Source organism: Amphiura filiformis, chromosome 11 (genome assembly GCF_039555335.1).
Source record: "Amphiura filiformis chromosome 11, Afil_fr2py, whole genome shotgun sequence".
Classification (NCBI taxonomy): domain Eukaryota; kingdom Metazoa; phylum Echinodermata; class Ophiuroidea; order Amphilepidida; family Amphiuridae; genus Amphiura; species Amphiura filiformis.
Window position 1 is genome coordinate 6,456,014 of NC_092638.1, and position 26,134 is coordinate 6,482,147.

A 26,134-nucleotide genomic window follows, 5' to 3' on the forward strand; every position below is an offset into this window, starting at 1 on the left:
TGGTCTTCAGCCCGGCGGTCTTCGTGACTAAAACCCCAGCCCAGGATGCGCAAGCGGCCGGCAGCTCCCGGTCCAAACAACCCAATGCACCATGCCAAGATATGAATCCGAGGACTCGCAAGACCGCACCCGGAAAGATCATCCTGCAGACTGTATTGATTTATTGAATGTTATGTTGTTGTCATTGTCATGATTTATGCCGAAAGACCAATAATTATATTTATTCAATAGCCAAATATACAACAGTCGTACCGCGTATATAAATATCTCTGGAATGTGGTAAATGCGGTAAAATATCATGCACATCGTATACTAGTACACATGGGTATGGTCATGATGATGCATGATGTAAACAATAATATGTCCATTGTCCACTCCCAGCATTTTTGATGTCATGACATTAACCTATTTACCACTTAAGGGCGCACCATTAGATATTGGGGGGTAAAAAAAACACTAGTGAGACGAAAAAAAAAACTTTGCCCACCAGTGAGATGAAAAAAAAAGCCTCACTGATGAGTAAAAAATAAATAGAAATTTCCCTACCCAATTCTGTAAAAGGTATGCATTAGAAAAATACAACTTCGCCGCCGTGAAAAAAAATTCCGCCACATCCGGAGGCAAAAAAAACCCCAAATTCTGCCTGATTATAACTCCCTAGCCCCTCCTATAATACGGGTATCTAATGGTGCGTATCTTCAGCTGTAAATCAATGCTGCTGCAGCATACCGTACAAATTGTTTAAAAATTTTTACACACTTGCTTTTAAATAATTTTCAAAAGAATAATATTTTCAATTAAAAAAAAATTGTTTAGGGAGTGTTCAGAAATACTTTGGTGGGGGGGCTGGTAAAAAGGGAGGGGGGCCAAAAAAGTTTTGGATCTTAAAAGAGGGGGGACCAAAAAGTCTTAGGTGGTAGGAAAGGGGGGCCAAAAAGTTTTCCTCTTCAAAACCCAAAATTTTCGCGCGCATTGAGACCCTCTATATCACTTTTAAAATGGGCAAGTTTTGGTTTTCAGTGCTTTTGTTTGAAAAAATGATGGGACTTAGTGTAGGCCTACATATATCTATTAATTAATATAACATTAAAGATGATCAGCAACATGCAACATCTGGGTTGGTCTAAGAAATACTGGCACTTTTTATCATAGAATTTTATATCTCTTCAAAGTAGGCTACAAATATGATTATGTACCAATCTGATCAAAATACAAAAATCAAGATCAAGAAAATATTGCAAATAAATTGGATTTCTTTGCACGTAAACTGCACACTTCAGTTTACGATTTCTCATTGCACAATTATTTTGCACACATAGGCCCGATCTTTGGGGGCCAAAACTGATACCTGTGTACATTTGCGTGACCAAATTAATCTCACATTTGACCATTTTAGCTTCTTGCATATTAAATTTGTTCCAATTTAAACAATATTTGACCATTCAAGCCTCAATATGGCCAAATTCTTTGCGCGGTTTGCGCGCATTTGTACTATCATAATAGCCGCGGATCCAAATTATGCTGATGTGCCTATAAACCTCCAAATAAATCCTCTATTTCATTTATGTAAAATCAGATAAACACCCTTATTTGGGACAAATCTAAATTAAGTATTTAATTTCCTTGTGCTTGTATATATTTCATGCGCAATTGTCCCACCGAGAATGTTTCAAACATTTGCCTCCCTCAATGACATGTGAAACAGATACCACACCACTGGAAAAAACACTATTAAGTAATAAGTATACGATAAGGGGGGGGGGGGTCAAAAAAGAAGTTTTGTCTGTCAAAAGAGGGGGGTCAAAAAGTTTAGCGGTCCATCGAGGGGGGGTCAAAAAAGTTTTCGAGCGAAAAATGTGAGGTGTACCAGCCCCCCCTACCAAAGTATTAATGAACACTCCCTTATACTAAGATTTGAGTGAGGGAAGGGTGGGAGAGACAGAAAGAGAGAATGGTATAATGGTGCCAAGTCGCCACATCAATACCAAGCACAACCAGAATTCCATCGAGATAAATATTGTTTGCGATGTTTGTGACAACCATGACAACGCCGGGGAAGTCCCCAGCTCTTGCATGCATGACTGTCGTAAACTAGGTCAATGCTCCATGCATGCTAAGTTAGGGCCGTGAGAAAGTAAATGAATAACATAATTTGACCGCTGGGTGAACCCTTGGTTTAATTAATGTTCCTGTGAGCGGGGCGTGGCTATACGAATTGCTATACTGACTGGTTGGGTATGTACGTGTGATTGTTTTAATGGGTGGGGGGGGGGCTGGGCTGGTGGGTTCCAAATATACTGGAGGGGGGTCATAAATTTTTGTAAAAAATAGGGGGTAAATTTTGATGACCTAAAATAGGAGTCATAAGATGACCAAAGACGGTGTTTATTTTATTCAAAGACTGATTTCAATACAATTTTAGCTTGTTCAGGGGCAAGGTGTATGGGGGGGTCATAATTTTTTTTTGCGAAATAGGGGGTCGCAATTTTATTGACGCCGACTTTTTGTAAATTTGAGACACCCGCTCCCTCAATGCCAGCCCCCTAAATTTGCGAATGTTTTTTTAAACTCAAGTCCGGGATTGTAATATTGAAGTTTAATATTTTCATGCGTATTTTACCTAATTATCATTTTCTTTCTTCATACTGCTTTCTTTTAGTAAATCTGATATGTCGCCAATAATTACGTTTCTTTAGAACACGGGCCTAGTAACCAGGGTTCGAATTCGTTTAAAAATTTTGTGTAGCAGTTTTTGGCTAATTCATCATAATCAGGATACTTCCATATATACTAAAGCACTATAAAAAGTGCTATACAAATGCAAAATTGGGTAGCAGTTTTCGAACCATGCTAGTAACATTATTAGGAAAACATCCGGGGGTTTTTTTCGTAAAAAATCTGTAAACAAATTATATGATTCGCGATTGTATAAACTGATGGGGCTTTATTTCCCATGGCAATACGATCGGAAATTCCAACTTGTTTACACGTTTGACCCTGGGGATTTTCGAGCGTAAGCAATTGCAAAGAAACATGTGGGTGGTAGAATTATGTTAGGGACGCATCATTTGACTTTGGGGGGCTCAAAATATGGTGGGAGAGGGGGCTACAATTGACCCGAATTGTCAAGAAGTGGCTGAAAGTAGCAAAAAAAAAAAGAAAAAGAAAAGAAAAAAGGTTGCCAAAACTTGGAAGGATTATACAGCTTACAGTTGCTTTGTGTATACAACTTATAATTTATCTATTGTTACCATTATACTTTGTCAATATTCTTGTAACTTACTGCTTATTAACTTGGATGTGTATGGAGATGTTGATTGATGAATAAATAAATATGAATATATTCCCGTGCCAACGTGGCCCGCCACTGGAGAGGCAGAAAGGTCACTGCGAGAGGTTTAGGGCGTTTTCTACAAATGTTTTTAATTTTCTAAGGGATACTGCAATTTTAAGTTGATTAGTATATATATTATTCAAGAATATTAAATAATACAGGAGCTTGTGTTGGAAATAATCTCACTTCGATACTGTTTCAATCATAATATTGCAAAATGTCTCATATATTTTTTCTCATAAAATTTTCTGCTTTATATGGTGCATTAGCCAACTGCACACATACAAAATGTATCATACTGGTGCTCCCTCAAAAGAACGGAATTTCCTAGCAAATCCCCAATTTTTATGATGGATGATTGCGTAATTGTACAAGGGATGGCAGCCCTACTATCATTTTAATAAATTTCGGGTTGGTTGATCAACTTTTATCAATATTTACTTCAAATCAGAACTTACTTGAAAGAAAAACTAATTTGGCTTATTTGCTTTAACAGTTTAACTGAAATTGGCAGGAAATTGTTTGATTTATTTATTTATTTTTTGCAAATTGATTTTTAAAGTTCAGACGCACAGATGACAGATTTAGGCCTATATCAATCATTTAACATGTAGATTATCAATAATAAATAATAATAATAATCAGGAAGCTGCATATAAGGGTCTTTTGGTGTATTGTGAAGCCAACTGCACCCTCCCAACACGAAGTTCACTCTCGTCCCTCTCCCGAGTTCACTTTCGTCACCCCCGAGTTCACTCTCATCACCCACCACCACCACCAATCCCGAGTTTCAGTCTCACTTCCATCCCGGCCAACAAAGCTCCTCCCCCATCACACACAACTTTGGATGTTGACTTTTAATTATGACCACACGCACACCTGTGTAGGTGCCAATTCGTCTGGTAAACATGGTACATGGTTCCACCCCCGCCCCTACCACTATTTATAGGTCATCACTGGGTCAAGTATGTACATGTATAGATGGGGATTTTCCTGTGTTGTCGCAACCGTCTGTCGTCGTAAGGTATTTTATTTGAAATTTTCTTCTCATGGCGATATACCTCTACAGCATGATTTAAAATCACAAATAGGTTTCCTGTCGTGAAAGTATTGTTTGATTTTATTTCTTGAATACAATTTCTTTTCGTAACTGAATAACTGAAAAAAGCCTATAGGATATGTCGGAACTGGACTCTATGCAATATTAATGCTGCGGTCGAAATAGGGATACCCTCACGGCCGCATTGTAGATAAAATAATCTCAATTCTCTCGCTGATGTTGCAAATACCCATGGATGGCGGGATTGAGCGTAATTTGAATTATAAATAATAAACAAATGAAACATTAACATAAAAAAGAATACTAGTATCTTGATCAAGAAAAACTTTTTGAATTATAAAAATAAACAAATGAAACATGTACGTGAAAAGGGTATTTTGATAGCATAACTTAACTTTTTAGGCCAAAATGTCAAATTTGCGATTTTGCCCCACCCCCACCCCCCGCTAAAAAATCATGGTAAATTGGTGCCGCCTCTGACCATATCTACCAATGTCTACACCCTGACTCATGCCCACAGTAAACGCATATACCATATCTGGTAGGTTTACATCGACTCAGTTTCTCGTGCATGAGCGCCAAAGTTAAAACATTAAGTTTTGCGCTCAACTTTACTTCTGCAGGCAAGGGAGAGCGTGGTCTAATGGTTAGGGTACTTGCCTTTAGTGCATGAGGTCCCGGGTTCAATTCCGGCGCTGGAGATTTGCTGTGATATTGGCTTTGAAAACAAATAGGTATAGATATACAGAGAGCTATACCTGTACATGTATCTCGCACAGTCAGTTTCGAAAAGAGTAGGGTGTTAACCCCTGACTGTTCCCAACCCGTCCCGGTGTTTTAGATGGACCCCAATGGAAATATAAGCTTCAACATGCTTTTTTGGGTTATTTATGTTTGTCAAAACCCGAACAAATCAAATCAAATCATGAACATGAAGTTGGAGTGCCCCCCCCCCCCTATGGTAGGCCCCTAAGGAAGCGTTCAGGCCTAACCCTTGCTCACGTGCATGGGATGAATTCGAAATATGGATAGGCCTACTTGTATTTTATTGATATGGGTGGGGTTATGTTATGATTAGGTGGCTCAAAATATCAACAAATTACGGTAAACCAGGCGCGTGCCCAGGTGGTGGGGCTTTGGGGCCTGCAGCCCCGGGTCTTAAAAAAAGAGGGAGACAGAGAGAGAAAGAAAGAGAGAGAAGGGAGAGGATGGGGCAGTGGCATAGCCAGGCCCGTTTTTGTTTTTGTTTGGGGGGTGGTGATTTTGTAAAAAGTGGACCTTCTTCACAAACTTTGGACCTTTTTTTGACTAAAAAAGCATAAAAAAACCTATTTTTTTGCTCGCTACGGTCGCAAATTATGTTTTTGGGGACTTTTGCCCCACCGCACGTCCCCACCCCTGCGCGTACGGGCCTGAGCATAGCCAGTTGGGTATATAGTGCCCCTACAAAATTGAAGGGGTGGAAAAGGAGGAAAAGTAAAAGGCCTACTTTTTCGGTCTAATTTCCTAAAAATTGAAAGAAATATCCTCACAACTGAAAACAAATATACCGGGAAGAAAATGTTACAAAAATATTAGCAAAACTGGGTTGAAAATGTTTTTTTTTGCCACAGCCAGGCTCATTTCAATGTCCGGCATTTTTAGGCAAAAGAAAGGGAGAAAATGGAAAGAAAACAAGGAAGAAAACAAGAAGAAACGAGAAAGAGTACATTCTGAGTCATTACGCATCATAGGTTCTTGCTTGAAATTTGTGACACGGATCCGTTCTAAAATACATTTTACACTCTTAGAAATCACCGGTTTATTTTACGGCACAAACCGTAAAATTTTGTGGTAATTTACCGTAAACTGAATTTTAATTTATCTACAAATAGGCATGTTAGTACCGTTAAATTTGATAATTTTGTAATAAGTTGCATCGTCCACATTTTTCAAATAGGAAATAGCCGTATTTGTCTTGACAGATTGTGTTTGAAGACTACTTCATATAATTTATCGTGTATATATTTACGGCGCTACTGTAATTTTAACGGGAAAACGTTGGCAATAGAACTGCCAGGTTTTTTTACCGTAAATATTACGGGCCATACATTATACCGCATATCGTATATTTTACGGCAATATATCGTAAATATGCTAATTTTACGGTAAAATACTTGTTAAATCGTCATTTTACGGGAAAAGGTTGGCAATAGAACTGCCAGGTATTTTCCCTAAAAATTTACTGAACATTTCTAACAGTGTATGCATTATCATGATTCCCCGGGAATGATTCATGACATGATTATATGGCCTATAGGCTATGCTTAATCATAATGGTCGGAAAAATAAGTTAATAATAGGGGCCTAATGCAAAATGTGCACCAATTGGCTTTAAGTTTGAGAATAATATCCCCTCACAAGTCGGGTCCGTTGAAATCTATTATGCCCAAAATAATACCAAAAATAAGTGTAAACTTTTACACCAAATGACTTTATTGTGCCTTTCATTAACTTTTAAAATAATTCTCCAACTTCTGAGGGAGGCACCCTTCTTCGTCAAAAAAGAAAAGGCTAACTTGCAAGTATCCATATAGGTCTAATTGAGCAGGTTCATATCCATAAAATGTGCGGCCCAGAAGTCAGGTCCGCAGGAAATTTGTTATGAAATTTAGGCCTATCTTAGATATTATGCCTAAAGGCCTATGAGCACATCCCTTCAAGTGTTAAGCGTCAAAACAGAAAAGGCTAAACTTAGGCTGAATTGGAGGAATTATTGAGCACGAGTGTTCATATAAAACTAAAATTCAAGCGGCTCAGTTGGAAATCTGCAAAAAATATATGCTCCAAAAATAACCAATAAACGTGTTGCACCAAATGGCTCCATTGGGTCTTTCACATTGAAAAAAAATGACTAATTCGGAGGGGAGGGGCACATCGCCTCAGACACCCCTAGCGGCGCTCCCGCCACGCTGTTCCACCTTTTGAAATTTTTTGTAGTTCAGCACCCCCCCCCCCCCGGCGGTCCCGGATTCTATAGAAACGCTCTGTAAGTATAACGATGATAATAATTTTAAGAAATTAAAACTGATCTTTTAATGAAATAGTGACAAAAAATATTTCTAGTTTCTTCTTGGTATTGGTTGAAATTGTTTCCATGACTCGGGGCCTGAACAATTAATTTACTACTCCCCATATAATGCAGAGGCTCCGGAAGATTTTGAATATTGGGGGGGCCAAAATTTGTGGCCTTCTCCGAGGCGCGAAACGCTGAAGGGGGTGGGTGCGGGAGGGGAAGCTTTTGACATGCATACATTTTTACATAAATTGTACCTTACATTTTGTATTATACCCTAAAATAATGAATTTTACCTTAAAATTATGAATCTGACCCTAAAATTATGAATTTTACCTGAAAATTTATGAATTTGACCCTAAAATTATGAATTTTACCCGAAAATTTATGAATTTTACCCTAAAATTATGAATTTTACCCTAAAATTATGAATTTTACCCTAAAATTATGAATTTTACCTCAGATTATTGGGGGGCTCTAGGGTACTTGGGCCCCACCAAATTATTGAGGGGCGGGCCCCAGGTATTCCCAGGCGGTTCGGAGCCACTGTAATGTTGCAGTTCAAGTATAATACTCTATGAAATATTAATGTAAAAGTTTGGTGCATTCATCACCACGTGTTGAGTTTTGATGTGTACGGAGAATTGAAAGTCTGCAAAATTTCGTCGAGGGAGGAAAGTTATACTGCAGCATTAAGCTCATGAAAAAGAGCAACTAAAACTATTTTAGCATTCCCCGATTTCTCACGTTCACTAGAAAGAGTGTACCCCGATTTAATTCATAAATTGGATAGTAAAATTAGCACGGGCACTCAACTTGGGCTAGCTACAACCCTGATCATGTTGATCAGGCCAACTCGCAACTCGCAAACTCCAAAATCTGAGTTTCAGCTGACGCCGCACATACTCCAAAAGCGGAGGATTTGCTCTACTTAAATATTGTTAATAATGTTTACTACTCCAATTTCGGAGCTTTTGCGGATGCTACGCAAAAATCCAAAATCGGAGGATTTGTGCCCGTTCTAAATATTGTTAATAATGTTTTCTATTTCACTTTCGGGGTAATATTTTATGGATGCTACGTAAAAACTCCAAAATCGGAGGGTTTGCGTCCGCTTAATCACTATTTATTATTTATTTATTCGGACATCATGTACACTTTAGAATCAGGAGTTGCAGTGCAGAGCAATGCCCCAAAATTTAGTCTATGATGGGTCGTTTTTCAAAATATTCTTAAATTCTTAAAAAAAATATATAAAAAAATATTCTTAAATTTAAACCAATTTAAAAATCGGGAAATTTTTGTGAAAATTTAGCCCATATTGGAAAATTGGTATATGCATAGGTCTATTTTCAATTTTCCAGCGCACGTCCCTACCAAAACCAATCTTAAGTACCCCTGTGTTTTTTTTCTCGCGTTTTTTTTTTCTATAGGCCTAACACATCCGCATCGGTTTCTTTCGTTCGCGTCGATTCTCACATCACCGCGTTGGTTTTTTCATACAGTCGCATCGGTTTCTCGTTTCGCGTTGGTTCTTTTTTCTACAATCGAATCGTTGTCGCTTGACTTCAATACTCACTGTAAAAAAAAACCAGTTTTAGCAAAGGTAGGCTTTTACTATAATATAAATTATGTTATACCAGTTTTGATATGTAACAAGGAAATGACTAAATTTAGAGAGAAAACTATAATCGTAAGTAGTGCAAATGGACATTTTTATCTTCAATTCGCGTTTTTTACATTTCTTTTTAATAATTACTGTTACTAGAGTTAATACCCGTATGCGTTCAATATGCCCATATGCATAACAGCAACATAGCCGACCTCGGATGACAATTGATTGATTGATTTAACTGACCATTTCTTTCTTCAGTTAAAGGGTTAATATAATACAATCACCAGCATAAAGTGGTATAGATCTAATAGGACTTTTATTTACCATAGCCTGATTCCTCAGATTTATTTTACCAAGTTTAAGCCCAACTCCAGCTGATAGGGTACTGTTTCACCCCGTTGACCCATTATGACCTTTGACCCTGGATGACCTGTTGGATGACCTTTGACCTCAGATGACATCACTTATTTACCGGTAATTAATTAAATCAATTAATTTATATATTTTTATTGTTTTACTGACTACACTTTCTTCCTTCCTCCATTTAATGGGTTAATATAAAAACCCACAGTGGAAGACATTGGCTTTATAGCAAGAGTTGGTATATTGTGCAAGGCCTATACATGTATTAGCATGATCACAGCATATCATCAGAGTTATTTATAGATTAAATTAGAGGGCGTTCAGGGTGCAATACCATACTGTGGATTTTGGATATTAAACAAACAAAAAATCACATTTTCGCCGATTTTGAGCCCAATTCTTTACCGATCTCAAGCAAATGTGACCTCCACATTCCGCTTACACCAAGGATTCCACCCACCGAGTTACAGCCCAATCGGACCAAGTTTAAAATTTGACCTTTGACCTTCGACCTCCGACCGAATGTAGCTTACGACACTCCCCGTATTTTTCTGCATCCCCCGTGCGAATGACTCTAAGTGCTGATGTAATCGGACCAAGTTTAAAATTTGACCTTTGACCTCCGATTTCGACCGAAGGTAGCGTAGGACACTCCCCATATTTTCCTTGATCTCCCATATGAATTACAGGTAGCGTAGGACACTTCCCATATTTTCCTTGATCTCTCATATGAATTACAGTCTAATCGGACCAAGTTTAAAATTTGACCTTTGACCTCCGATTTCGACCGAAGGTAGCGTAGGACACTCCCCATATTTTCCTTGATCTCCCATTGGACCAAGTTTAAAATTTGACCTTTGACCTTCGACCTCCGATTTCGACCGAGGGTAGCTTAGGAGAGACCCCATATTTTCCTTGATCTCCTGTATGAATTACAGCCCAATCGGACCAAGTTTAAAATTTGACCTTTGACCTTCGACCTCCGATTTCGACCGAAGGTAGCTTACGACACTCCCCGTATTTTTCTGCATCCCCCGTGCGAATTTGGCGAGGCTGGGATCAAAACTGAGGGAGCCTTTTACCCACATACACACACGCACCCCTACATACACGCAACATAAGGCAAATTATAGTAAGATTCATGTTGCTAGCGAACGTATAGGCCTACCCGCCGCTTTTAATGGTCACTATATTACGTTAAATGAGTGTATATGCCTATTCCCCAAATTGTTTTGATTACATGTAGCCTACATCCGCATGATCAGTAAAACACCTATGCTATAATAGGCCTGAATTTGATATTCTTTTGTTTTTATGAATAGTATAAGCCCGGAGTATAAGCCATGATGCCGTATTTTTTAGTTTCGATTTTGCCGATCTTATGTGAATAATCTTTCATCGGGCGCTTTTACACTGCAAAATTTTTGTCTAGCATGGAGATATATGTCTTTCAGTAAACATGTTAATTTAACGTGTTTGTGCCAATCACGTATCCTAATGTCTTATGGTTAGTCAATAGGCCTACGGGTACGGGTGCAGGGTGTCAGTCCGAAACGTCTTCAGTCCGAAACGTCGTCAGTCCGAAGTGCAAATTACTATATCTGGGGGTTAGTCAGTCCGAAAGTCGGGAGCAGCGTGGCACACTGGTTAAGGTCTTTGCCTTTGGTGCGAGCCTAGGTCCCGGGTTCGATTCCCCGCAGGGCCAAAAAAGAAAAAAAATCTCCGCTCTCCCCGTGGTTCATCTGGTAATGGCGGGGCAGATGATCCATGATAAAAGACCTCGTTTACAGGCGGTTCCGATCAGGGTAACGCCCGATTGTCGGCTACACTAGGCTATCCTGTATCCGACCAGCTACCCAGCAAACACAAAAACGTTTTAAAAACGTTTTAAATAAGTTATATTTTGGCTTTTGGTTTAGGTAAAAACGTTTTAATAACATTAAAATGTCGGGTTATATAAAGGTCATGATAACGCTTTTAAAACGTTTTGTATGAAAACACACTGCAACAATATTTTTAAATGTTTCAAAAAATGTTATTGTAAACTATTTTTGCAAACATTTTTGCCAAATATTGTGTCAATACTTAAATAACATTATGTTAAAATATTTGAACCCAGCAAACACAGAAATGTTCTTAAAATGTTTTTTTCAAACCTTTTAATAACATTTAAATGTCGGGTTATATAAAGGTCATGAAAACGTTTTTAAAACATTATTGAAAATATTTTGGGCAAACATTTTTCGCAAAATATTTTTTCAACTCCAAAATAACATTCTGTTCAGAATGTTTTGTATCAAGTTTTCAAGAATATTTTTGGAATGTTATACCCTTTATATAACCCGACATTTAAACGTTTTCTGTAAAACATTTTTGTTTGCTGAGCAGTAGATTATCAAAAAATGTTTTTCAAGGTTATGAAAACGTTTTATACTCTTAATATACCCTTTATATAACCCGACATTTAAACGTTTTCTGACAACCTTTTATAACCTTTTGCGTAATGATGTCGAAAACGTTTTGTGTTTGCTGGTATCTACGGCGACTCCTTCGCTCACCAGGTCACTTGTATCTGGTCAAGTTTCGTCAGCGTGATCTCCTAGATTTCAGCTGTTAATGCCTAGATATGCCCGACATTAAAAAAAAAAAAAAAAAGTCATTTTAGGTTCGTCAGTCCGAAAAAAGCTTCGCTAGTCTGAAAATACAAAACACGCTCATTAGTCCAACACTTCATCATCAGTCCGAAGTCTTCAGTCCAAACGCTTTCGCCCGAATCTGAAAAGCACGCCTGTAGTCCGAATCTGAAAATCACGCTCGTCAGTCCGAATCTGCAATTTAAGCACGTCGTCAGTCTGAATCTGAAAATCACGTCGTCAGTCCGAATCTGAAAATCACGTCGTCAGTCCGAATCTGAAAATCTCAACACGCGCTGGTTGGATGATGCATTTGGCGGGCAACTTGGATTATAGTTGTGTTTTTATGTAAATTATTACTTCTTTTTGCCTCTGGAGAGTATACAGCAACCTCAGGGTAAAACCTCATGCACAAAAAGCATTTCAGAGGTCAAGATCAACCCGAGTGAAAAATACACACATCAAAATGGGTACATCCACTTTTCGCTCGGACAGAAACCATTCTCCTCAAGTATACTGAATGCCAGAGCATCATTTTCAGAACTTTTTTTCTTGTTTTATTGAAGTTTGAATTGTTTTTCGTCCCAGTTTTCCATTGTTTTTCGTTAACACGAAATGTGCCGCTGCCGACTTTGACTAGTTAACAATAACATGGTTAACATAACAACCGTAGCTGAGCTAAAAATGCGCTAAATAGGCCTATCGATGAAACATAAGCATACATTGAACTTTTTTTACTAAAAATTCACTTAAATTGACAATTCAGAATCAGCAGAATGGGGAAGAAAACAAAAATAGAACGCAATCAAACTTTAAGCAGAAAACAACTGTGGTCTTCCATCCAAGAAATAGCTAAGAAATTAAAATCAACATGCATAGCCTAATAAACACGTGGTAATCATGCTGCGTGGTACATCAGAGTGGTACATCATCGCCCCAGCCTGGCCCCGGGATATGGGGCGAAGTTCGCTATTCCGAAGGTTCGCTATTCCAAAGGTTCACTATTCCGAAAATTAAAAAGGTTCTCTATTACGAAGGTTCTCTATTCTGAAAACAGAAAAGGTTCTCTATTCCGAATATGAAAAAGGGTTCTCTATTCCGAATATGAAAAAATGGGTTCTCTATTCCGAAAACGAAAGAAGGTTCTTCTTTCCGAAATAAGTCACCGTGTTCTCTACTCCGAATATGAAAAAGTTCTCTATTCTGAATATGAAAAAGTTTTCTCCATTCCAAAATCTAAAACAGGTTCTTTATTCCGAAATGAGGCCCGTAAAGGAAAGAAAAGAACTTAGTGAGTATGTTAAACAGCTTAAACAGCAAAGAAAAGATACCTTAAGGTACCTAGAATGAGCGTTTATGGCGTGTCGACAGTATTTTTTGTGGGACATGAGAGCACCTCAGACGTATCGAATTGCATTCTGAATACGAAGCATGTCTTTCTGATATCAAATAATTATCATTTTTTGAAATTCACGATATAATACAAATTTTATGACAAATTATTAAAATTTGATATTTTTCAAATTTTTGATATAACAGTCCTCGAAATAAATTTTATAAATCTAATGATATATTCTTAAAGTGTATGTAGCTGGGAGGAAAAGCCGACGATCAATTGAAAATTTTGACCTTTTATATTGAAGATATGGATTTTTTTCCCAAAAAGACCTATTTTTTTTGTGGTGTTTTGGGAAAAAAAATCCATATCTTCAATACGAAAGGTCAAAATTATGACCATTGGTCGTCGGCTTTTCATCCCACCTACATACACTTTAAGTATAAATCATCAGATTTATAAAGTTTACTTCAAGTACTGTTAAATATCAAAAATATAAATTTTAATGATTTGCCATAAAATGTGTATTACATTGCTAATTTCAAAAATCAAAATTATTTGATATCAGAAGGACATTCTTCAGATTCAGAATGCAATTCGATATGTCTGATATGCTCTAATGTCCCACAATAAATACTGTCCAAACGTTCATACCCCACCCCTTAATGGACCCATAAAAAAGAGACCTCGGAGGGCCCGTAAAAAGCAAAGAAGAGATACCTTAGACCTAATGGACAAGAAAAGAGACCTTTGTTGGCCCGTAGGCCCTAAAGCAAAGAAAATATGCCTTATTACAAGGTATCTTTTTTACCTTTTACGGGCCCCTGAGGTCCCTTTTCTTTGCTTTTACTGCCCCGTAGTAAAATATGTTTTCTTCAATTTTACGGGCACTCTAGAACCCGGGCCCCGGCTAACGCAGCAGGTTACCCCCCCCCCCCTTCGTCTGCGACACTGGATGTAGGCGGGCCTACATAATGGTAAAATTTTGTTGAATTTTCAGCTTGACCACAGATATTGTTCCAATATCTGTGGTTTGACTGATTGGCAATACTTGATGACCATGCATGATGACGGTGAGGTGACTACCTTATAAGCAAATTGTATACAAAGTAGCTAATTTTCTATTGTTCTTCACGTGCAAAACGTTGCAGACTCCACAGTTACAAACCTCAAACTGTTCTCCAAGTGATTTAAACTCGAAGAAAAACACATGACACATTGGTAAAGCGGAATTGGTATTCGGAATAGAGAACCTTTTTCATATTCGGAGTAGAGAACACGGTGACTTGTTTCGAATAAAGAACCTTTATTCGTTTTGAATAGGGAACCCATATTTGAATATTCGGAATAGAGAACCTTTTTTTTTATTCGGAATAGAGAACATATATATCTTCGGAATAGAGAACCTGTTTGTGTTTTGGGAATGTTCGAATAGAAAACCTTCTTAATAGAGAACCGGTTTTTTTTCCGAATAGCGAACCTTTAATTACATTCGAATAGCGAATGGTAAAATTACAAGTACGGAAAAAAAACCTTTGGTATGGCGGACCTTCGGAATAGCGAGAGGACCCCATATACAGTCAATCGTGAATCCCAACTAAGGAGCGGTCATGTGCCGTATGCGCATGTACAAAATCAGGTTCCCACGTGTATAAATGAACTTATGAATAATTAATACCGTAATTAATGAGGGAAAGTACCAGTTGTTTGAAATACGAGAAATATCTCCGGGAAATATCATCTTTCCGTGAATATTAAATGGGCATTTCATTTTGGAGTCATTTTTAAAACAACATGTCATCAGTATGAATGTAGGCCTAAATTGTTAGATAAAATAACGGTTGTGCAGTAATGATTAACTTCCAAAAATATTTCTATTTTATTTTACTTATACGTTTTATTGTAGTATGGCCGGAATCTTGCATCGTGCATGGGCATTCGTGGCCTATAATTAATGCTAGAATGGATTGTTTGATTATTGCTAAATAATCACTTTTCTTTGTTTTATTTTGCAAATCAACACAAAAGTTAGACATTGTACACAGTTTTTCACTATTTTGTGGCATTTTCAAATTTCCGTGAGCAAAGCCCAAAATTCTGTGAAATTTCCGCTTTTCCGTATCGCGGAGAAATCGTGGCTTTAGTGTAGGCCCATTGTTTAAAGAGTTCGTGTTGATTTGAATTGTTTTTTTTTTGCAATAGGTTTCTTATTTCTACACCATGTCTCGTTAAGAAAAATTAGAAAAATTGTTGCGAGCGCAGAGAGCAGGAAAATAATAGCCTTAGAGCGTTCTATTTAAAAGGCGCCCATGAATGTTTGCCAAAATTGCTTGCCCCCTCTCGGCGTGCCAAAATTGCTTGCCCCCCCTTCGCTCGTAAAATCCCCCACACACACACACACACTTTTACCCTCCCCGGCCAGAGCTCATAATTATTGCACAGCTAAGATATCCATGTAGGCCTACCCACACCGATTTGACGCCCATGATGACTTGAAAACTGGAATTTGTCACTATCATGGAAAAATAGAGTGATTCACTTTCTTTTATCATCAAACTTCTAGTTTAATTTATTTCATATTTGAATCCACACAATTTGGTTTGCACAACTTCTGGCTGGGTTTGGCAAGACCATGTCAGTTCCACCATCGAGTTATACATTTTTCATGTAAGCTGTTATAAATAGTTACTAGATGGTTTCACCTGCACACCGTGGACTGTACCACTCTTTCGACCACTCTTTCGACTGTTCGCACCCACCGTAAAATAGTCTGAGCACCCAATCCATTCAATTGTTCCGACCGTCAGCGGTCGAAATACACCCAATTCCGACTGGTAGCCCACACAATCAACTAGTCGGAATCGATATTTCGACTATAGGCAGTGGTCGAAATCTATATTCCAACTTGTCAAAATTAGTATTTCGACTGGTCGATTAGACTGATTAGTAGTCCAATCGGTTGAAATATATGAAGTAGGCCTATACGTAGAGATACAGATTTCGACCTACGCCGGTCAATCTCAGCTGGACATTAGCATGCAGTGGCGTAACCAGAAGGGGTATGAGGCATTTGTCCCCCCAGTCAGAAGCCATGGCTAAAGCCATGATTTCTCCGTGATACGGAAAAACGGAAAAATTCACGGAATTCGGGGTTTGCTCACGGAAATTCGAAAATGCCACAAAGTAGAGAAAATCTGTGTAAAATGTCTAACTTTTGTGTTTGTGCCTGACCTCAGACTTCAAAAAATGTTTAATTCCCCTAAAAAAGGGTGCATGGACTTTTTTATCCCCCTTTTATGGTCTCAATTTTTGACCCCCCCTTCGAGTCCTAAAAAGAAACCAAAAATATCGTCATTAACAGTGGCATAAGCCTAGATTTCTTTTCGACATTGGGGATGGAGAAATTTTCGTTAAGTCCAGTGATTTCAGCACTTTTTTTTTTTTGCTCATGTAGTATGATGTAGGCCTAGTCATGGTAGTGGGTGAATTTAGTTTCCAAAACTTCCTACCCCCGAGAATCTAATGATGTGTCCCTAATATTAATAAAGTTCCCGTGCTTGAAGGTCTTTATTACCATTACTCAATCAATAAACCCAACTACAAATAGCTACACTTGGCGTCTCATAGAAAAGAAAGAAGTTGAAAAGTTGTCATGATTGTTGATCAATTTGATCATGTTGATGTTGCGGATATCGAAATATTAACCATTTATATGCAAAGATATGCGATATTTACATGCATGACTGATTTAAAATTGGGACTAGTACAGTGTATTATCATTTGGAGTCAATTTATTGGATTTCTGGCCAAACTTGTGTGCTGAATTGCTAACTAAAACGCGAACGGCCAGGAAACTCGACTTGACTCGACCCGTTCGAGACCGGTCGAGACGAGTCGACCGCTATCATGGCTATGGCAATCGTCGATGCGCAGGGTTCACGTTGAAGACGTGTTGTGAGGAGGCGAGATGGAAGGAAATATTTGGCAGTTGGAAACCTTCTTCGATGACATTCATGGGTAAGAATCTATTCTACTGATAACCAACCGTATGGAATCTGAGTATATTTATTTGAAACTACAATTCTGATTCACCAGTTTTCTACTATTCTTTCCTTCCACAATATCTCGCATTATCATGTGGTCCGTCAGGCACCTCACGTTGTCGATGCCACGGCCGTGATTTAGTCGGGATTATGCACTTTCAGTTTCTCACGCGTTTGAACGGGAATTGGATTGCGTACTTTTTCGATGTCTAGTGAGCAAATTTCTTCAATATTTTGAGAAAATGATGTCAAATTTTCTATTCTATATTGTTTGGTAATAATGTCTTTTGCCAATAGTATGTTTAAAGTTGTAATTTTGTGTGTTTGATCATAAAGATCGGATATTTTCGTCCCGATTCAATTCTGAACCCTTCGCAAGTGCCGATTTCGCAGAACTTTGACGATAATTTTGCCTTTTGGACACTAAAATGCATTCGATCCTTAATTTTGTTTCAACCGAGTCTTAAATTAGCAAGCACAATAAGGTTGGTACCACTTTTATATACATTGATACAATTTTAAAGATTTTTTTTCAAGTTTCTAACCGGCGCAAAGCGTTAAGTGTGTATTTCCTTTGACATCCAAAATGGGTAATACGAGTCTGATGGACATACATTTGTAGGAACGGCGTCCATGAGACTCAGCGAGTCTAGCCGTGAGTAAAATAGGGGGTAAATTTCCCCAAACTGTCGTCACTCCCTCTGGTATTTCAGCAGCCTATTAGATTAGGAGTAAAGCATTCCCCTTGAAAATCTCCATCGTCGTCGGAACCGACATATTTTAATATTAATGATATTGTGAAATAAAATGCATTACAAGACGGAGCTCGGAGGAAACTTCGAACTCATGTTTACCATGTTTACGTGGTAGGGGATTCCATCAACATCCGGGAGTGGAGTGCACTAAAAGTTCATTGTTACTTACCACATCATACAAAGGCTATGGGGCCTGATATCAGGGTATGGCATGGTATCATGATACTGTACCATACCAAATCAAGCGCTGAAAATGGTCGCTGAAGAACTAGCCCCAGCCCATTGCTTAGACACATTTTCAGCGCCATCCCTAGATACGGGGAATCTCCCACGGGACTGGGGAAAAGCAAACATTACACCAATTAAAAGCAGGGCCGTTTAATAGCAAGCCATGATATATTGACATAAGCTGACATAAGTCATGCATGTGCCCGAAAAAGACCCCGGTATTTTTGGCAAATCCTACACCCTATGGTGACCCCGTTTTTTCAGCAGCATAGGGCCTACACTGAATAGGCTAACCCCCTTTTTTGAACAATTAGTCCTTAAAATTGAACCAAGTTTTGTCTATTTTTTTTTTTTTATATACTGTAAACTTGGGTAAAATGCTATTTTTGATGTGAAATCTTGGACGCTCACATTTTTAGAATTTTCATAAAACATCAACGTTCAACATAGTACATACCATGAACCTTCAACATGAAACACTTCGTCATTAGGGACCGTTCACAAACACGTAAGGGGGACCTGGTGCAAAAACATTTCATCGCGAACATTTTTTGCCCCGCCCCCCCCCTTTAGGGGCTGTGCAATAATTATGAACCCTGGGGGGCAAGAAATTTTTGGCGAGCCAAAAAGGGGGGGGGCAATTAAGCGATTTTTGGCATGCATTCAAGGGGCGTCTTTTAAATAAAACGCTCTAAAAAGACAGGAAAATAGTACGGAAACGCTTAAATATGCACATTTTCCTGCTTGCTGCGCTCGCAACATAAATCTAGACCATTTAGAGTTCGGAATTTGCCGGGGGAATTTGGGATCTCAAAAATTTGGCATGTTCAAGGGGGGCAAGCGATTTTTGGCGGGCCGAGAGGAGGGGGGCAAGCGATTTTGGCGAAAGCCGTTTGGAAATTGCACAGCCCCTTACAGACCTCAAAATTGCAGGGCCCACCTTTTGACATGAAAATTGTGGTTCAACCCATAGAAAAGCATATAAACTTAATTTTTCCAGGAAAATTTGTGGTCTTTTTTTTCAGGGTCCCCCTTAGGAGGGTCAAAAATTTTCAGGGCCACCCTTTTTGCATCAGCCCCCCCCCCCCTTACAAGTGTTTGAAACGGTCCCTTAGTAAAGGATTAAAATACATGATACTACATGTATTACCATGATTATCCAAATGAAGGTCAGCTCATGAGCTGATCTACATGTAGGCCTATAGAAAATGTTGAAAATTAAATGACATGAAATTACTGTATTAATTATATTACCCATCCCCCCCTCCCTTTTCCTGGATTTTGCCACAGGCCTGCAATAAAAATTCAACAGTCTACAAATGTATTGTTAACTTGTGTTTGAACTGTCAATCACTTCCCTTTGAAATTCAATTAATTGAAAATGGTAAATAAACAGGTAGATATTCAATAATCATTCATTCTTACACTATTTTGAATTCAATAGCTATTCAGAATGCATGCATGCATGCATGCATGCACATATTCCAAGAAAAAGTAAATAAAGATGATGCAAAATGATGTGTGGTTAACATACAATGTACTAATACTAGTAGTAGTAGACTCTGCCCTCCTCCAACCAGTTGGATTGGTCTATAATTGGTGGTTTAACAACTGGTTGATTCCAACCAGTAGACTGGTTGATTCCAACCAGTAGAAGTGGTATATCTACCAGTTGACTTGGTGGTATAACAACTGGTAGAATTGAGTTGACTAGTGGTATAACAACTGGTTGACAACTAGCCTATCTACCAGTTGAGTCGAGTTGACTGGTTATTAACAACTGGTTGACTCTACTAGTTCCTAGGTGATTGGAAAGTGGTTGAAAAGTGATTGGAATTCTTTGTCTAAAAACAACCAGTACACACCAACTAGTTGAAATTTAAGAGACAAACAACCAGCAATTTTTGTAAGGGTAAAGACGACCTGTAGATGCAGGTCGCAAGCTACCACAGCTCTGCAAATAGTATGTCTTGTGACTGTTGTTTTAAATCTACTACTGTGCTAATTTTGGAGTTGATTCTAAATGGCTGGGAGAATATTTCTGCCCCCATCTCTGTTAAGCAGTCAACATACCTGCTCACAAGCACTATTGGCTACCATCAATCCTAGACTCAGTCTCTCCCTCAGGATGCCATCTTCAAACCTGGTTTCTTCAGCTCCAAGTGTGGCTGTGTCTTGAGACAGAGACTGTACAAATCTGCCCGCTGCTTTATCCATATACAGGCATCTGAAATGGATTTTGATTTACACAAATTTATGAAATATTAAAATGAGTAATAATAACATTTTTTTCCTTTCATTGTGCTCAATGTGTGACCAAACTTATCAAAATGAACTTGATCAAATAAGCCTAGAAATTTCACCACATTTTTTGGGTATAATGAACTAAAATTGGGCCAAATTATAGAATATGAAACTAAGAAGGTTCTACAACTTGGGCTAAAAGAGCTACAATTTTGGGACTTTTACCTCAAGGTGAGGCTAAAGACCTGGAACATGATCTTCAAATGTGGGTGTTTGGAACTGCCGGTGAGCCTGAAAAAGGGACCCCTGACCACTCCACATACCCATATCACCTTTACATGTGAGTGTTCTCGGCATATGTGGCTTCAATATACAGGGTTCCTTTGAAACAAGGGATCGGCAAAATTAAAAAAAGTGGGGGCTGACCTCACTGTCCACTAAGAATGTTATGCTACATTATATTACTTAGTATATCATAGTACAATATGTTATTTCATATTATGTTAATTTATGTTATGCTATGCTGTGCCCTGCTTTACTCTGCTTTGCTATACAAGCTATACTCCGCTATCCGACACTACATAAAGTTACCAGTTACCTGTTTAAGACGACATCATCCCACACACTGATAGGGTCTCGCTTGGAATCAGGATAACAGCCTTGCCATTGGTCAAACAACTTTTGTGCTTTGAAGCATCCATCACGACCTTGCACACCTATGATTGGGGAACATAAATCAGTATGTAATTAAGTACAATGGGAAAGAGCCTATAAAAAGACATAATAATTAAAAACTGTATCAGTATGTATAAGAAAGAAAGAATGACAGACAATAAAAGACAGAAGAAACATGTAAGATACAAAACAAACCAAGAAAAGAAAGAAAGAAAGAAAGAAAGAAAGAAAGAAAGAAAGAAAGAAAGAAAGAAAGAAACGGCAAGAAAGAAAGAAAGAAAGAAAGCCAGCCAGCCAAAGAAAGAAGGAAGACAAACAAAAAGAGTGATACAGTGAAATGACAAGAAACAGATAGAAAGAAAAAAAGCAATGGAAGAAAGGTAAGAAACATGAAAGCAAAATAATAGAGGAATAATAAGAGAAATTGAAAGGAACAGGAAAAAAATCCCAATAATTACCGGCATTAGTCATAAGTTCCAGGAATTGTTGTGCTTCTGTTAGTCTCTGTATTCCCTGTAGTTTAGCCAGTCTACTTGATGTCATCAACTTGCCCAGGCCACACCAATCCTATCACAAGAAAAACAATATTGGGCTATTCTAGTTGAAATCCATACACCTCTTATGGAAAACATGCTTTTAACTGTATTCTATTACCCCCACAAAATTGGTCTATTCAAGTGGTGTGGAGGTATCATACATTGTATTAACTACTGCATTGCAGTGTTATTGGTTGGGTAAAAACCAATAAGTGGCATACCATTGGCAAGCTTGGACTTTAAGCTTTTTGGCCTAAAATGGCTCAAAATATGCAAGTTTCCAACATTTTAAACCATTTTATGATGTGTAAATAGTAGTTAAACTAGAAAAAAGTTTTGTTGTTATGGAGAAGTGATAAAAGACAAGACCTTATTTTTGTGTAAATATTTTTTACATGCATATTAAGCCATTCCGTGGCAAAAAATTGATGGGGGGTAATAAAATAGGGTTAATGTTCCACACAGAGAGTGTGAATTTCAAATAGGGTTACATGAATGGGTGGCGCCATGTGAAATTTACACCCCTGTACTTTAAGGTCATGTCTTAGGAGGTGTATGAGTTTCAACTGGAATAGCCTATTAGATGCCATTAGGCACATAAGACATTACCACATTACATAAATGACAGGATGCACAACATCACTTATACCATCCTAGATTGCACTTATAGGCCATCAGTTCCAAGTTTTATCAACTGGCCTACATTATGTTTAGTAAATGACATGCAATGCGATCAAGCTAAATGAGTCTGATGTCGGTCAAAATCAAAATTCAGATTTCAAAACCATTACACGAGCCATTCTCAGAGCTTCATCTTGATGAAACCTCCATCATAATGAGACTTGCTGTTCCACAGATATGGGCATTTCAATATTGCTCTGAACAAGTTGAATAATTCTAAAAGTTTAAACTGATTTTCAGCACAACAAATTCAACTGACCTTGCATTTTTGATGTGTGACACAGATCTTCATCAGAAATCCTATGATGTTGAGATGGACTTGCCCTTTTGTTAACCATTGGCAACTTTTGATAGAATGAGAGTGTTGTATACGCTTGACAATTTCAGTCCTTGATTGCATTTAGCCTGGTGATTTGTTTCCGGATTTGGATGTCATCCCACATAAAATGAGGGTACTCTCTATCATCCTTGGCTGAAACCTTTTTGGATTCCCAGTCAATGTTGTGACAAGATTCTGTTTTATGTTCTGCAACAGTAGACAGTTTGTGGCTTATTCAACCAAAAGTTGCCAATGGTCAATAAAAGGGCAAGTCCATCACAACATCACATGACTTCTTCTGATGAAGATGTGTGACACACATAGACAATTTAAGATTAGTTGGAATTTGTTTTGCTGAAAATCATTTAAACTTTAAGAAATTGCCAATCACCAGTATGCATATGAACTTACATTCGAAGTTGAATATTATCTCAAAATCAGTACTCCCAACATCTGACTCATTTTGCTTAATCACATCACATAGTTTGTGAATCAGAGGCACCACTATTCAAATAAAATATATAAGCCTACATTCAAGTTTGGTTAGGGTAGGGGTGTGCTTCCAAGAATCTGAATGTGCATGTATACATATTTATACCAATTTTCCAAGAAAAGTTGACCAATTTAAGGAAAAATTTACAAAATATCAAACAAAAAATGTGAAATTTAGGCTCCTGTTAGATGAAAAAGGTAATGGGATTTTCAGAAATGAGGTCAGCATTACAGTGTCACTCTACATCTATTATCTTCATACATTTGATTGATGACTTTGGATATAGAATATGCTGGACACATTATCTGGTATCCTGTGTTTAGTTCAAAACATAAAGAATCTTCAGTCTTATGTTCAATTACTACCACAAGCCTTTGAACTTGAAAAACAAAAGAGAAGAAAAGAATTGGAAATACCTAGAACTAAATTAATAATAATTATGAGGAAAATGATGTTAAAGGGTTATATATCACTAATATAATTAAGGATCTAATGTAGGATGTAAACTGTGTGGGGGTGGGGTCACTCAGAATAATACATGTAAGCATCCTTGTGAAAGAAAACACAGATTTAGGGTGGTTTTGAAAAGCAAAACACAGATCCACAATTAGGGTCTCAAAAGTAGAGTTGGGCGACTATCTGTGGTCAGAATTGGACCAAAACTTTGGGTGAAAGTTTGGTGCAAATTTACAATAACAAGTCAACAAGACCAATTTAATGATGATTTATGGACTTATGATTACTTGTTTGTATAGTGTTACTATTGGTAAGACAATGACTAACATTTTTATCACATTTTCACAGTTTATATGTAAGTATTTGGTTGGTTTTGGTGCGGATATCTGGCGCTTTTAACATGATTTTGTAACATTTAAATATAGTTGCGTTTGACGACTTTTGGTTTTCAATAGTCGTAGTCGTGACTACCAGTAATAGTCACGACTAGTGACTATTGGCGACTTAGTCGCCCAACTCTACTCAAAATGCTCATTTTACTAGAGGAAGGGGTGTTTTTATGAAGGACGATCCTCGCATAGGGTAGCTTTTTAAAATTGGCCTTTAGAGGTGACATTCAGCACAAAAGAGTGGTTTCTGAGGGGGATTTGCCATTTGGTCTAATACCATTTAGTCTAATATCCATTTTGTCTACACCCATTTTGTCTAAACCCATTAGGTCTATATCCACTACGTCCAATAATCATTTGGTCCTTTAACCATTTGGTCAGATAACCATTTGGTCAGATAACCATTTAGTCTAATAACCAATAAGTCTAAAACCATTAAGTCTAATAACCATTTAGTCTAATACTCATTTGGTTTATAACCAATAGGTCTAATAGCCATTTGGTCTAATAGCCATTTGGTCTACACACCATTTAGTCTTACAAGCATTTAGTTTATTAATAAATAGACAAAATGATATTAGACTAACTGGTTATTAGACCATAGGAGTATTAGACCTAATGGTTTTTAGACCAAACGGTTATTAGACCAAATGGTTATTAAAAAATATTAGACCAAATGGTTATTAGACTATATGGTTAGTAGACATACCGGTTATTAGACCAAACAATATTAGAATAAATGGACATTAGACTATATGATTATTAGACTAAGTGGCAATTAGCCTTTCTGGTAATAGACCAATCGAATATAGACTAAGCGGGAATTAGACAAAATGGTATTAGACCAAATGGCAATAGACCTTTCTGAGTGATTTTACAAACCAGACTTTAAACAATTTGGAGCTGACTTCTAAGCTATCACATAAAACATTTCACTGTGCAATGTCTATCCTTGTTAAGGAGTGAATTTCAAACCAATTCCTCGCTTAAAGCCATATTATAACATTTTCAAACAAAATAGATTAGCATTTCTTTGCCATAAAATGTTAGCTTTTACTGTCAGATATATCCCTTTTATTTTTGAGGCGAACAACTACGGCAAAGCAAAGAAAATTGAATTTACTACCAGCGCACATACGCCATGTCACGTACCACTCCTTCGGTCATGTTATGGTACGACCCTTTGTTGTGTATATCACCTCCCGCACGCTGTGTACGTACTGTGTGTTGTGAACATCGAGTATGCGTTCGACTAATAATTCCATCGTAATAATAAAACGCTGGTTCCATCGTTTTATTCAAAATCTCTGATTTTGACAAAACTACAGCACCTAGAGTCTTGATTTTTGTAGGGTATATTGGTTTAATAAAGTACAATATAATCGTGTAAAAAAAAGAATTTTAAAAATTCAGTGAGGGCGTCCTCCTCAGCAAATGTTATAATATGGCTTTAAGGTGTTTTTATTTGAGTAAAATCCTTGACTAGAGTTAGTTTGACAAATTTTCGACATCCTAGCATAGGGCCATTTTTGAAAGTCAATTCAAGCGGATGCTTCACAACTTTTATACACAATGCCCCCAAGGTATCATTCAAGAAACAGTTTTTGTAGCTTCAAAAAATCAAAATCCTTTGCATCTATGACATTACCTACACAACCTCACCTTAAAAGAACACTTTGTCATCACATGATTGAATTATACAGAATGCGCACTACAAAACCAATACACATCTAAATCAAGTCACTTGTAAATAATTTAACATTTCAATTTAATAAATACAAGTATTGATTACAAAGCAGCCGCTGGTTATTTTGTCAACAGAGCAGATGAGCAAAATCTGTCAAATTGTTGACGCTATGACGCAGAATACATGGGAGCTGATCAAGGATGATGGTGTAATGGAAATTGGGTTGTATTGG

The 26,134-nt window shown here is 37.7% G+C and overlaps 1 protein-coding gene across 1 annotated transcript in view; it reads right to left on the reverse strand.

Annotated features, from left to right (window-relative positions):
* LOC140163435 (DNA-dependent protein kinase catalytic subunit-like) overlaps positions 1–26,134 on the reverse strand; it is a 176,348-nt gene that overhangs the window by 34,825 nt on the left and 115,389 nt on the right. Inside the window, exons 56-58 of the mRNA XM_072186748.1 lie at positions 21,800–21,908; positions 21,265–21,382; positions 20,496–20,649 (exon numbers count right to left, since the gene is read on the reverse strand). Of these exons, the coding sequence (XP_072042849.1) occupies positions 20,496–20,649; positions 21,265–21,382; positions 21,800–21,908 (381 nt within the window). The remainder of the gene's footprint in view (positions 1–20,495; positions 20,650–21,264; positions 21,383–21,799; positions 21,909–26,134) is intronic.